The sequence below is a fragment of the Lissotriton helveticus genome, chromosome 1_2 (genome assembly GCF_964261635.1).
Source record: "Lissotriton helveticus chromosome 1_2, aLisHel1.1, whole genome shotgun sequence".
NCBI classification, from domain to species: Eukaryota; Metazoa; Chordata; class Amphibia; order Caudata; family Salamandridae; genus Lissotriton; species Lissotriton helveticus.
The window spans coordinates 410,247,396-410,260,999 of record NC_136058.1 but is presented as its reverse complement, the minus strand read 5'-3'; the positions used below and the strand labels follow the sequence as shown (position 1 = coordinate 410,260,999).

Below are 13,604 nucleotides of genomic sequence, written 5' to 3'. Positions count from 1 at the left end.
AGCGGAGGCAGAGGGCCCCAGCTTCCACATGAGGGCCTTCTGATTTGCGGAGTGCCGACTGCCCTGCTTGTGAGTCTTTCTGGAGAGGTTGGAGCGGCGTGGGGTGCCTTGCTGTGCGGCCTCTGCGTCTGCCTTCTACGAGGGGGCTGTGCCCTGGGCCTCAACCGCTGGCCGGCCGGATGTGTGGCAGCCGCGCTGCTTGTTGGCTGCGTCACTGGGAGTGGCTGCGGTGTCCGCCCTGGGGCTGCTGTTGGTGCTCCCAAGGCTGTGTGGCTGGAGCCACTCTACAACGTGCTGAAAACCCCCTTTGACCCTGGACGAGGGGAGGGGCCCGCCAGCTGGACTGGGGCTGTAGGTGCGGTGAGCAGGCTCTGTGGTCTGATGGTGGACTAGATGCACGCACAGCCGGACGGCCGTTATTGAGGACACGTGTTGTGCTGAATGTGACCCGGGCCCCACGCTTGTCTCCCTGCATGGACGCGGACCCACAAACTGGGACTGGTCACAGAGAGTACTGCTAGCGCTCTCCCTGAGGTCTGCTTTTGCTCCTGGCTGGAGTACATCTCCTCCCCTGTTTGCGGCCTACAGACTGCTTCCACGCGGGCTGTCCACTTGCCCGGTTGTACATAGACTTCTTGTTGTGCTGGGTGCACGACTGCTGCCGACGCCTGTGGGTCCTCTCACTTCCTCTTCTCGCCATTGTGCTCTTTGCCAAGGGGCGCCAGCGGGGGAAGCAACTGGAGGGGCCCGGCACTGAGGATCCACATCAGGGGACTGCAGACTAGGCCTCCCAGGCTTCCTCGATCAGCTGCTTATTTTTAGGTGAATACAAATCACCTGCTGTTCCCCCTCCTTCCATCTCTCTTTTTCTCCCCCTTTCTTTGTCTCTCTCGCTCTCTTTATCTCTCCCCCTCTCTATCTCCCACACATTCCTGTTACCTTCAGCTTCATGAATGTCACTGCCACTTCTGGCATTCATACGACAAATCCTTCCGAACATTTGAGGACAAGGGACAATCAGTGTGAAAGACGAGTTGCTGGGAGTGCAACTGATTGCCCTAGTCCATATATGCCTTTGATGTGGGATTTCACTAGTTCACCACATTCTTCAAACAGAGTCTACTGCTTACAGTGGCTCAATCCTGGTAAAAAGAAGAGTTTGGCAAGGCACAAAATGAATAGGGAGAGTCAAGTTGGAGAGGAGCCACAGGTCACACTTCGTTATAAGGTCCGAGGCACAAGCTGATACATTAACCAAACACAGTATGTAAAAGATGCAGCAAATGTCGCTTAAAAACAAGGTATATACTTTTTCATATCTAAAAATAGGTTATTTCTTGAACACCTGTGCTTCGCTTTAGTTCATTACATATACTGCAGTGGCATTTGTTAATAGTAATACATACATTTTACCAATGAAGTTTCCAATCTCCAGAGCCGTGACAACATATCCACTCTGGGTGTGTTGGGTTTGTAGGTTTTATCAAAAATCCGACAAGTTAGCTGAAAGTACCGTTGTTAGTCCCAGTATTGTTCAGTGTTGCTTTTATAGGTAGTGTGGTCAGGTGCGATTGAATGTTTTTCTTTGTATTTCTTCTTCACCAAATAAAAATCAAGAATGTTTCTTTTCTTTTAATCCACATTGTGCTAGTCTCCCACTGTGTATCCTGGTGCATCATGTCGATTTGCTATGTGTACGGAAGTGAACAATCACTGGAAACAAACACTTCTATAATTCTGCAAATACTATTATCTGTTTTTCTTCTTTACTGCTAGTCCGGTCTTCTATCATCTGGTGTTTCAATGTCCCACATAATTTGAATTTTATCTTTTTCCGTAATTCATTCCTCTCACAATAACTGCACTGTTCTGCTCTTGTCTATGTCCTCACAGCGGTTAATATTATTTTTGATGTTTTTAAGATCTCTCCGGAATCTCTGCATCTCTAGGATTATTTCCATGTGAGTTAAATGAAGGAGTGTATTGACTGAGGGCTGTGTGGGATCGAAAATTGACAAAAGCCCTTCACTCTTTCAGTGCCCTTATATATTTTCCCCCTGTGTGTGTTCGCTGATGACTTTGTAGCTCTGATAATTGACTAAAGCTCTTTCCACATTCACTGCACTTCAGTGGCTTTTTTTCCCCGTGTGTGTTTGTTGATGTCTTCGTAGGTTTGAAAACAGACTAAAGCTCTTCCAACATTCACAGCAATCATATGGTTTTTCCCCTGTGTGTATTCGCTGATGTGTTTGGAGGTTTGATAACTGACTAAATCACTTTGCACATTTACTGCCCTTGAATGTTTTTTCCCTTGTGTGTGTTTGAGTATGCGTTTGAAGGCGCATTAACTGACTAAAGCACTTTGCACATTCACTGCACTTGAATGGTTTTTCCCCTGTGTGTATTCGCTGATGTGTTTGGAGGCTTGATAACCTACTAAAGCTCTTCACACATTCACTGCACTTGAATGGTTTTTCCCCTGTGTGTATTCGCTGGTGTGTTTGCAGGTTTGATAAGTGACTAAAGCACTTTGGACATTCACTGCACTGGTATGGTTTTTCCCCTGTGTGTGTTCGCTGATGTCTTTGTAGGTTTTCTAATCGACTAAAGCTCTTCACACATTCACTGCACTTGAATGGTTTTTCCCCTGTGTGTATTTGCTGGTGTCTTTGTAGTTCTGATAACCCACTAAAGCTCTTCACACATTCACTGCACTTGAATGGTTTTTCCCCTGTGTGTATTTGCTGGTGTCTTCGTAGGTGTGATAACCCACTAAAGCTCTTCACACATTCACTGCACTTGAATGGTTTTTCCCCTGTGTGTATTCGCTGATGTGTTTGGAGGCTTGATAACCTACTAAAGCTCTTCAGACATTCACTGCACTTGAATGGTTTTTCCCCTGTGTGTATTTGCTGGTGTCTTCGTAGGTGTGATAACCCACTAAAGCTCTTCACACATTCACTGCACTTGAATGGTTTTTCCCCTGTGTGTGTTCGCTGATGAGTTTGAAGATTTGATAAGTGACTAAAGCCCTTTGCACATTCACTGCACTTGAATGTTTTTTCCCCTGTGTGTATTTGCTGGTGTCTTTGTAGGTTTGATAACCTATTAAAGCATTTCACACATTCACTGCACTTGAATGGTTTTTCCCCTGTGTGTATTCGCTGATGAATTTGAAGATTTGATAAGTGACTAAAGCACTTTGCACATTCACTGCACTTGAATGTTTTTTCCCCTGTGTGTATTCGCTGGTGTATTTGTAGTTCTGATAACCCACTAAAGCTCTTGACACATTCACTGCACTTGAATGGTTTTTGCCCTGTGTTCGTGTGCTGATGAAGCTTGAGTGGTGATGACAAACAAAAGCTTTTGCTGCATGTGTGTGATTCTTCTTTCTTGGTTAGTGTCTGCGGGTCGGGTATATATTTGCCTACATCCCATGACTGCATTTCCTGATGGGCCAACATGGCCCATCACTGTGTGCAGTATTTTGCACGTTTGATTTCTTTTTTAACAATACATTGCAATTGCCACCAAATATTTGCCACACTATAAGGTGTCTTTGTAGGTGATTGTGCCTTTAGATTGGATTATGGCTATGCACGCAAATTGGGGCAGTCTATTGTATTGTAGATAGAAGAAGTCCTCTTTACCCGTCAGTTGTCCGGCTCCGCTCTGTTGTGCTCTTCTCTGGTTACTGTGGTCTGGCCAGAAAGAGTTTACAATTCACCTAGAGCACTGAATGATGGCTTGTCGTCATTTTAGAAAACAGCACTGCGGTAATCACACCATACAAATCCCATGATCAAAGTTGGTATTGGACACTTGTTTATACAGGAGGTGGTTTGTTATTGTTGTTGCCTTAATTTTCCGAAGGTCACTTCTTCATCTTGTGGCGTGGAGATGCACAGCTCAGCCTCTGGCAATCACTGAACTGCCCTTAATGCTTCATCCGGGATCTGTTAGTTTGTGTGCAGGTTCCTCTGTCGCTGACTGCGCTGATGTTTTCCTGACCACTGTAGCTCATTATTTCTGCTAATATTGAAGATTTACAGCATTATCTTCATTATAGATGGTGATTTCCTACATTCGAGGCTTGTTTTCTGTTGGATGTAAAGATATTTAACATTAATAAATTGAAACATAATGGAATGAGAATTCACAATGTTTAATTGGTTTTAAAAGACATTTCGGGGGAGATTTACCAAATTTCCACGCAATGCAGCTTGAGGCTGCACTGCGTTGCGCGACAGGGAGGGAGCAGGAGAGCACCATATTTTCAAAGATATGGCTCTATCCTTCCCTTCCCCTTGCGCTGGCACTGATTACAGCAGCCCTGCGCCATGCACACACCTTAGCACCAGAGCGCTAGGGTGTGTGTGTGTGAATTCAGCATAGGTTTTGTACAGGAAGGACACCCTTCCTGTACTAACTACTATGCCTAGGCACGAGGGAAAGCTTTTCCCACTTTGTATGCATGTTGCACATTGCAGCAAGCATGCAAAGTCAGAAAAGGAAGGAGAAATGAAAGCTTTTCTCTTTCCTTGCACCTAGTTTAAAAGGGTGCAGTTTTCTCACTCTAAACCCAATTTACTGTATTTGGTAAATTGGGTTTAGCGTGAGAAGCCTTGGGTGGTTGCACGGGAACACCCATGCACCACCCGTGGCAGGCCCCCATGGCACAAAGTAATGCGACGCAGTGCTATGCAATACTTCACATTACTTTTACATTATTTGCTTGAAAGTAAATTAGGAAAAACTGATTTTGCACTGTTTTGTGCCACTTTTGTGATGCAAATATAGCGCAAAATCTTAGTATATATCCCCCTTCTTCTTTACAGCCTTTGAAACTTAGCACCGAATATTTCATCATACACAGATATTTAACTAAAAGTTCTGTTGATCAGGTGATATCTTATTAATGTCTGAAAAGAGGTGATTTACAAATGTTCACAGAGTAACTTAGCAAAGTAAGGGCGCTCACGGAACACCCAAGTGCTTAGAGGTATAGCTTAAGACAGAAGCATATGGTCAAGATTTAATTTAGTGACAAAAAAACATGATGTGTGGAGGGTCAAAAGGGAATATTTAACGACCTGTCTGCTCGCTCCCCAATATTCAGAAAAACACACAAAAAAGTAGAACAGGTCAAGATAGTGGTGTGTGACTATATCAGTGACTAGGGTACAGTGGGCTGCATATGCGAACCAATGTTGTTGGGAGTTATTGGAAAACAAAAAGCTAGTATCAATCCCATCAGACCACCACTTAGGTGGAATATACGTCATGTGGGAATTGCTGATCAATCCATGTCTTGGCCGGCCATATAGTGCCAGTTTGGAGCTGGATGTCAGAAAACAAGCCATGATGTTTGCCAAAACAGTGGACTAGATGGTGTGCAGTGCTGAAGTGATAGTGATAAATAAAATTGACTACACTGGCTCTGAAAAAGCGTGTATACAGAAGTCCGTGTGTCAAGGGATAAAAACCGCGCCTGGTAGTATGACTACCTTCTGGCGCTTGTGCAGTACGGTCAACATGTTTCAGCCAAAGGGGAATTACCCCGGCATTCTTCAGGACCTTAAATGTGAATTAGCTACTGCAACTGTAACTACAAATGTCACGTTAGATGAAAAAATAGCGATAAGTTTACTAGTAGAAGGATACACATCTACCAGGAACATTAGTGGTTAGACGTCCACTGGTGGTAGAGAAGCATTTCTTCTTCCCAGCATTGTGTGGGTGAAGACCTCACCTGACCCGGCAACCGCTCGGGAGCATGAGGCCCCGCTCTGTCCGTCGGTACCTCTGTTTTTGAGCCTAGTAAACTTATCGCTGTTTTTTCATCTAACGTGACATTTGTAGTTACAGTTGCAGTAGCTAATTCACATTTAAGGTCCTGAAGAATGCCGGGGTAATTCCCCTTTGGCTGAAACATGTTGACCGTACTGCACAAGCGCCAGAAGGTAGTCATACTACCAGGCGCGGTTTTTATCCCTTGACACACGGACTTCTGTATACACGCTTTTTCAGAGCCAGTGTAGTCAATTTTATTTATCACTATCACTTCAGCACTGCACACCATCTAGTCCACTGTTTTGGCAAACATCATGGCTTGTTTTCTGACATCCAGCTCCAAACTGGCACTATATGGCCGGCCAAGACATGGGTTGATCAGCAATTCCCACATGACGTATATTCCACCTAAGGGGTGGTCTGATGGGATTGATACTAGCTTTTTGTTTTCCAATAACTCCCAACAACATTGGTTCGCATATGCAGCCCACTGTACCCTAGTCACTGATATAGTCACACACCACTATCTTAACCTGTTCTACTCTTTTGTGTGTTTTTTTTTTTTCCAAGATTTAATTTAAACAACAATAGATTTGAGAAAAAGCGATAGATCAGGTTGGGCTGCAACATTTCCAGTAACTCTTTATGAAGTATACAACAAAAGTAACTCCAGTCACACACTTCTTCTCGTTCCTTTCCTATTAAATTAAGATCATCTCAAATACCAACTCCTGTCTTTACCTCGCTGTTCATAAGTCACCTTTGACACTTTCAACAGCTCCCTTGGTTCAAGCATTTCTGGTTTCTTTGTACCTGGAAGACAAACATTATTGTGAGTTGAGGGGGGCTTCCTTTCGCCATAACAACTGTCCATCTCCCTGAAACTAGTGCAGCTTACAGCACCCGGTTCTGGCCCGAAAAACAACTTTAAAAAGCAAGTCTTTAGTTCTTCCTAAAGTAGATAAAGTAGATAAAGTTCTGTAAGTTGCAGCTCTTTCCGGGGCTTTTGTGTAAATCAGAGTGAGGAGTTCACTGTAAAGCCCATCCTATGCATTATAAGCGCAGATAAGGCAAACAAACGTTGATTCATATAATTTAATATTCAACAATATCAGTCATTTTGTACTTATAGAGAATCCATCACAACCAATAATTTACCTGACATATCCCCGCAGCAGATGTGTGCATATTACTCTTTTTTTCCCCTTTTTCCACCATTACATGGCATCTGGCATAATGTTGTCAGTTTGGGGCCCTGGATGCCACTTTTTGACTGGATGGGCATTTGGAAGATCGGGAGGAGGTGTCAGTTATCCACAGGTGATGCAGCATTTCTATCTTTCCATAATTCTAATATTCAAGTTTACTAATTTCCTGTCCTTCGCGCCCCTACTGCCCGGTGGCTGCCCACTCACTCTGTGGGGTTCATCAGAAGTCAGATAACGGCCTGATAGTCACTAGGCCATGGATCTCACTTCTTCTACAACACTTATTGCAGACATAGGGCCTAGTTAGGAGTTTGTCCAACAGATTATTGCCTCAAAACTAGGGGTGGTGGAAGAATTCCGCTCTGCCGGGGGAGCTTGCGATGTTTTAGCCACAGGTGCGGAGTTCCAAAAACCTCCACAAAGTGATGCAGAACTGTGTTTTATGTCTCAAGCGGTTCACCAACGGTAAGGTGGCGAGCGCTCGTGAGAAAATATAATGCGCTAGACGTTCTCCTGGCGAGATTGCTCATTGCGGGAGGTCGCGACCACTTGAGTGTAAAATCTGCTATTCTCGTTGATGAAGCGGCCACTCAATTAGAAAGCAGCAGCGCCCTCTGGCGTGACGCATAGTGCCGTTCATGCTGATTTTACAATGCGGGACAAACTCCTGGCACTAAAGATCAGTGAGAGCAGCGCAATTTAACAAACTCTGCCACTTGCGGAAGTCCGCAGAGTGTGGAGTTTCGTGGAGTTCTGCAAGAGTAAAACTCTGCGAACTACTCCAAGGCATTATAAAAAGGTGACATATATCCTGTCTGCTTTATTATGATTGCCACAGGATGTAATGCATTTTTAATGGGGCGGGCAGGATACCTGTCACATTTGTGATGGAATAAACCATCCGCTGAAATCTAAATCAGGCCTTTGATGTACATTGCGCCCAGTGTGGCTAGCTGGGCTCGAAGGATCTTGTGGTTTGTGGGTCTCTCACTGCTTTGAGGTCACTGCCAGGAAGAACTTCTGTCAGCAGCGCCTTGTGCAGATCTTCCTTTCCAGGCAGGACATCTGTCAGCTGCACCTTGTGCAGATCTTCCTTCCAGGCAGGACATCTGTCAGCTGCACCTTGTGCAGATCTTCCTTCCAGGCAGGACTTCTGTCAGTGGTGCCTTGTGCAGATCTTCCTTCCAGGCGGGACTTCTGTCAGCTGCGCCTTGTGCTGATCTTCCTTCCAGGCAGGGGCTTGTGTCAGCTGCACCTTGTGCAGATCTTCCTTCCAGGCAGGGTCTTCTGTCAGCTGCACCTTGAACAGATCTTCCTTCCAGGCAGGACTTCTGTCAGCTGCACCTTGTGCAGATCTTCCTCTCAGGCAGGACTTCTGTCAGCTGTGCCTTATGCAGATCTTCCTTACTGGCAGGGGCTTCTGTCAGCTGAGTCTCGTGCAGATCTTTCTCCCAGGCAGGGTCTTCTGTCAGCTGAGCCTTGTGCAGATCATCCTTCCTGGCTGGTCATCTATCAGCTGTGCCTTGTGCAGATCTTTCTCCCATGCAAGGTCTTCTATTAGCTGTGCCTTGTGTAGATCTGCTTTCCAGGCAAGGTCTTCTTTCCTCAATGATCAGTTCAAAGGTCGGGCGAGGTAGAACTGGTCTAGGTCATCTTCTTTATTGCAGTTCTACTGGTCATGCCACAGAGCTCGAGCTCTGAGATGAAGGAGAGTCTGGATTTGTAGAGTCTGTAGAGCATTGAGACAGTTCTACCGCATTCAGCACACACGACAAGTCTCCAGAAGTCAACACTACAAGTGCTGTTCCAAGGTTTAATTCAACCACTGAATCTGAACATCCCGTGCAGGACGCTTTTCAAAACTAGAGGTAACTGGGCTTTCTCTCAGTGGCGGCAGGTGACATTTGAAAGTGGTGAGGCATAAAACAATTGTTGTACTTCACTGTGGCGACCGAGCGAGACTGAACCACCTACGTAGGGTGCAAATGGTGCATTTTCAAGCAAATTTGAGAGTGTAATCCCACTATTCGGACTCCTGCCTCATATTCGTCATTCCTACTGATGCCCTGCACCAAAACACGGACAGCCCACACCCACCCTACATTAGGATAAGGTCTTCTGCTACTACCACACGCTACACAGAGACAGATCCCACATACTACATCACAACAAGTGATACCCGTAGAGTCCATTTTCATGGCTTCCTGCGTGCATAGACAAGCATGGGGGCAAATTCAAAGACAGAGCCATATCAAACAAAAGAAAATATTTTAAAAACATGATTTAAAAAAAACGAGGCCTGACAGTTTCCATTCACTCACCTTTTAGATGAGCCTCGGTGTGAGGAAACAAAATCGTAGCCAATGAATGAATAGTTTTTCTGATGAATTGGTGTTATTCCCGACGTCATTGCGAGGCAGTTACAAACACACGTTTTATATTTCAAAGACCAAAGTTGAATACATCAACCACTCAAAAGAAGTTAATAATTAATGAACTAAGAACTGCTTAAACAATTGCAGACAAAAGGTTGTTTCTGGTTTGGTAACGCCTGTTACAATGCAGCCCCGATTTTAAAAAAATGAACTCTTCACATTGTGTACAACACAATAGCAGATGAAAATGATGTTTAATAAAACAAACACTTATGATTCTTATGTACGTACGCAGCCTGTGGTGTGATTCTTTTAAGCACGCAGCCAGCTCCAATACATGTCTGTTGAAAGAAGGGCGAATGCCAAGAGTAATGAGGTAGCTAGGTTAAAAAAAAAGGGCCAGATGTAGGTAGCCTAATGGTCGGTAATGGCCGAAATTACAGAATTTCGTCCGTTACCGACCGGTATTAGGCTTTTCAGATGTAGGGGCCTAATTTAAGGATTCGATAATTTACCGAATCGGTAATTTAAGGAATCGGTGAATTACCGAATTCTTAAATACCGATTTGGTAAATTACCGAAACCTTAATGTAGGGAGCGCTCAAATGAGTGCTTTTCCCATTTTAGGATTTGTTATTTACCACCAACTACAAGTTGGTGGTAAATATCAAAAACCCAAAAGAAGCAATTTTTTGCAAATTATTACAGTGCCATGTGGCAGACATAAATGCCCTTAGGGCATGTATGTGTGCCACATATGCACCCATACACTATTCAGGGGTGCAACAGGATGTCAAAGTGACACCCTGCCACCCTTCAATGTGTTCCCCCTTTTACCGAATCAGTATTGTATTTACCGAATCTTACCGATCCGGTAATACTTACCAAATGAATACCAACATCCCATTTACCGATTCTAAAATTCCGAATCGGTAAAATTCGGTATTTTAGAATCGGTAAATCTGGATTACCTACATCTGGCCCTAAGTCTTGAACTGACCCACCCACTGGCACTTTGCACGAGATGGGGAGTGAAAACACTCGTATTTATGACTAACCTTCACGATTCCCACTGCTTTCGCGCATTTCCTGCTGCGACTACACCTGGAAACAGCCAAGATAAAAGTGGCCTGACCCCATGGTTATGTGTTCCTCTTCGGGAAGCCCCGCAGAGGACTTCTGGTGCCTCTGCAGCCTCTGTGAATGAGAGTTTAGCCACACAGCTTGTTAGCAGGAAAATAATAATAAAGTTCACTATCGTAAAGATTAAGGACTGAGCCACACATAACAGGCAGTGAGAGTGTGAGATGCCTCCTGCTTGTCTGGCATCTGGTCGACGACACTGCAGGGAAGACAATCCGTGGTCCACAGATACGGCCCTGGCAGGGTGGACTGGAGGACGGGTCATTTAGATCGTATTCCCAAGCAGGGGAGGCTATTAAGATATTATCAACATAAACACGGCAGCATCTTTGAAACGGCAGATAATATATTGTGTCAGGAGAGATGCCGATTTCCAAGCAGGAACACAAGCAGATCGGCGGGAAGCAGAAAACAGGCAGAGAGTTCTTGCAGGCCAGGCCAGGCACTTCAGCACTCATCCCTCCTATGACTCCTAAAAAGCCTGTCATCAGAATGGAACAGCGTTTGCAGGACACAACAGATCAGTAAATATGCACATGCTATGTATATTGTATTCAAGTTTGATTTGTTTTGCTCGGTTTTACAGTGCAGAGACTGCGGGATTTAGGATGCTAACGGTTATCCACAGTTGAGAGCTTAGTAAAGAACGTTGTTGATGCAGATAACTGCACTAGACATTGATACAACCGTATCGTCTACCCTGGGTGGGCGGCTTTATGTGCACCGTGTTTGAGTCTCACAGACTATCTTTATTAACCAATACTCCACTTTGGAAAACGCCATCTTCTTTTTATTCCAGTGTCTTTTTCAGCTCAACTGTTACGTGGCTATACGGTTATGAAAGTTCCTGAATAGTTAGCAAAGACACAAGCCCAGGGACGTAACACAGGCCCCCACGTCCCCCACAGCCCCCTCAGTACTGTACTCACGCCGGAGAGCTCCAGATTAAACCTGGAGGGGGGCCCCTCTGTGAACCTTGCCCCTTCCACTTTCGTTACGCCACTGCACAAGCCTTCTCTACAAAATGCGTCGGAGGATAAGGTACGCTGGAAAACCGTGATAGCATCTTGCTTGTTAACAGAGATCGCTTTTGGTTTTGTCAGCCTGAGAAACGATGGTGACACTATACGTAAGAACCTTGACATATTAATACGCAAATTTATGCAAACAGTGCTACCATGCACTGTCAATCAAAGAGGACCCCTGCTGTTGATCTATAGCCTAATTGTTTTCAATGATAGGGTTCCATAATACGCCGGGGGGTAATCTATCAGTATCTTAACTATATAAAATAAAAAAAACGTACCTGCTTCCTCCGGGACCGCATCACGCGCCTCCGCCTCAGCTCCTGCTTGCTCCGGAGTCCTGGCGCCCTTTTAGGCAGCCTCCTTCTTCCTTCTCCCCTAATCCAATCACAACGCTTTGTGATTGGTTAGGCGCAGCGGAGAGCGCCCCGGCAGGGCCATTTTCTCTATGTAGGCTGCATGCAACCTAAAAAAAAGGTCAACACTAGCTACAGTATGATTGCAGATACTAAAAATGTAACATCTGATAGCACAGTAAGCATTTACACGTTCTACCTTTTTGCAAATAAAGCGCAACTGATCTTATACTCTCTCCAGCCCATCCTATAATTTGTGTAGCGTATTTTATATTTTGTTTAATTCTTTCTTTAAACTATTGGCTTTCCTATTCAAAGTGCTGTCTCTCACAGGCAGGGCTGTCATAGCACTGTAAATATACAAGTCACTATTCCCTAGTGCACCAACCAGGATTCAAATTAGCGACCCTTCAGTTTGAGATGAAGGCATCAGAAATTGTAACACTACGCAATTGACCACTTCATACAGAATAGTTTAACTTGCATTTTCTTTTCATTTTAGATGTGTATATTATATTACAACTCCTACCACTCCTCCCTGATTGGTAGGACCCTCATACAGCTCAAAGTTCTGCTGCATTTTTTTGTAATTTTATAAATGAAGGTTAACATAAATAAATGAAATATCAGAGGCTAATTATATTAGGGGAAGACAACAATATAGACTGGCTAAGCCCTGCTTGGTCACCCTTTCCCCCACCTCGGCCAAAGCCAGTGCACCCTTGCCTTGAGAGACGGAACTGCAAGTGACTCTGGTATCCTGATTTCATTTTGGCCTCAGCAGGCAGAAGATACTTTGATTGCACTGCATGAATAGGCCCAAAATTGACTTGAAGACCCAGAGCCTGGCTCTGGGGACATTGACGGACACTACAACCACTCTGTTGGTGGGGCAAAGACTACGGTCTGTGTCCCTGGCTATGTACAGTGAGTAGTGGTAGCAGTGTACCATGTTCTTAGAGGTCACCAGCTGAACTGGTCACTTTACTTGTCAGAGGGCGGCTGCGATGCATACAGGGCATTGGGTAAAGTTCCATTCACGTGTCATGACCAGACCTCGCATTGGCATCCCCGTTTGAATTTCGAGACGTGTATTTATAATATAAGGTAGCAGGGCTCTATATTGTTTCAAATGTGTAAGTATATTGTTACCAGTTACATCCATGTTCGATTGACCATCATCTAACATGGCACAAGATGGGCAATATTGTCAGCAATCCAGACGAGAAGGGTGTAACTATGGACACAAGGGTGGAGGGATGGAGTCAGGACCGCCTTTTAGAAGGTTCACACTTACTGTGCTCATGTTGTAAGTATTCCCACATGGAGGCATCATCATCACTACCTGCTGTGAGCAGCAATCACCCTGCACAAAGTCCTTGTTTGTGCAGCAGAAGAAAATGGATGATGAAATGCAACCAGGGAAACCAGTAAACCCAGACAGGGAATAAGCATTCAGGGTCTGAAAATACTACAGAAAAGTGGGTCGCAATCATATGGGCTTTGTTGTAACTCAAGTTGCTTTACTGCCCGACACGAAGAGCTGCTGTTTCAAGATAAGTATCACTGATAGTGACTCCCCCGTAGGCGAGGGCACATTGCCTGGTTTCTGCAAGTCTTCCGGGATGAATCTATTGCCTGAGCAGTGGCCCTGTGAGCTGCCTGTCTGATGAGAGGGAGGAGGAGAGAGCCTTGTCTGGA

The 13,604-nt window shown here is 44.9% G+C and overlaps 1 protein-coding gene across 1 annotated transcript in view; it reads right to left on the bottom strand.

Moving 5' to 3' along the window:
* LOC144804691 (uncharacterized) overlaps nucleotides 1-13,604 on the bottom strand; it is a 211,245-nt gene that overhangs the window by 70,913 nt on the left and 126,728 nt on the right. The window contains exon 4 of the mRNA XM_078671925.1: nucleotides 2,301-3,192. Within this exon, the coding sequence (XP_078528051.1) occupies nucleotides 2,301-3,192 (892 nt within the window). The remainder of the gene's footprint in view (nucleotides 1-2,300; nucleotides 3,193-13,604) is intronic.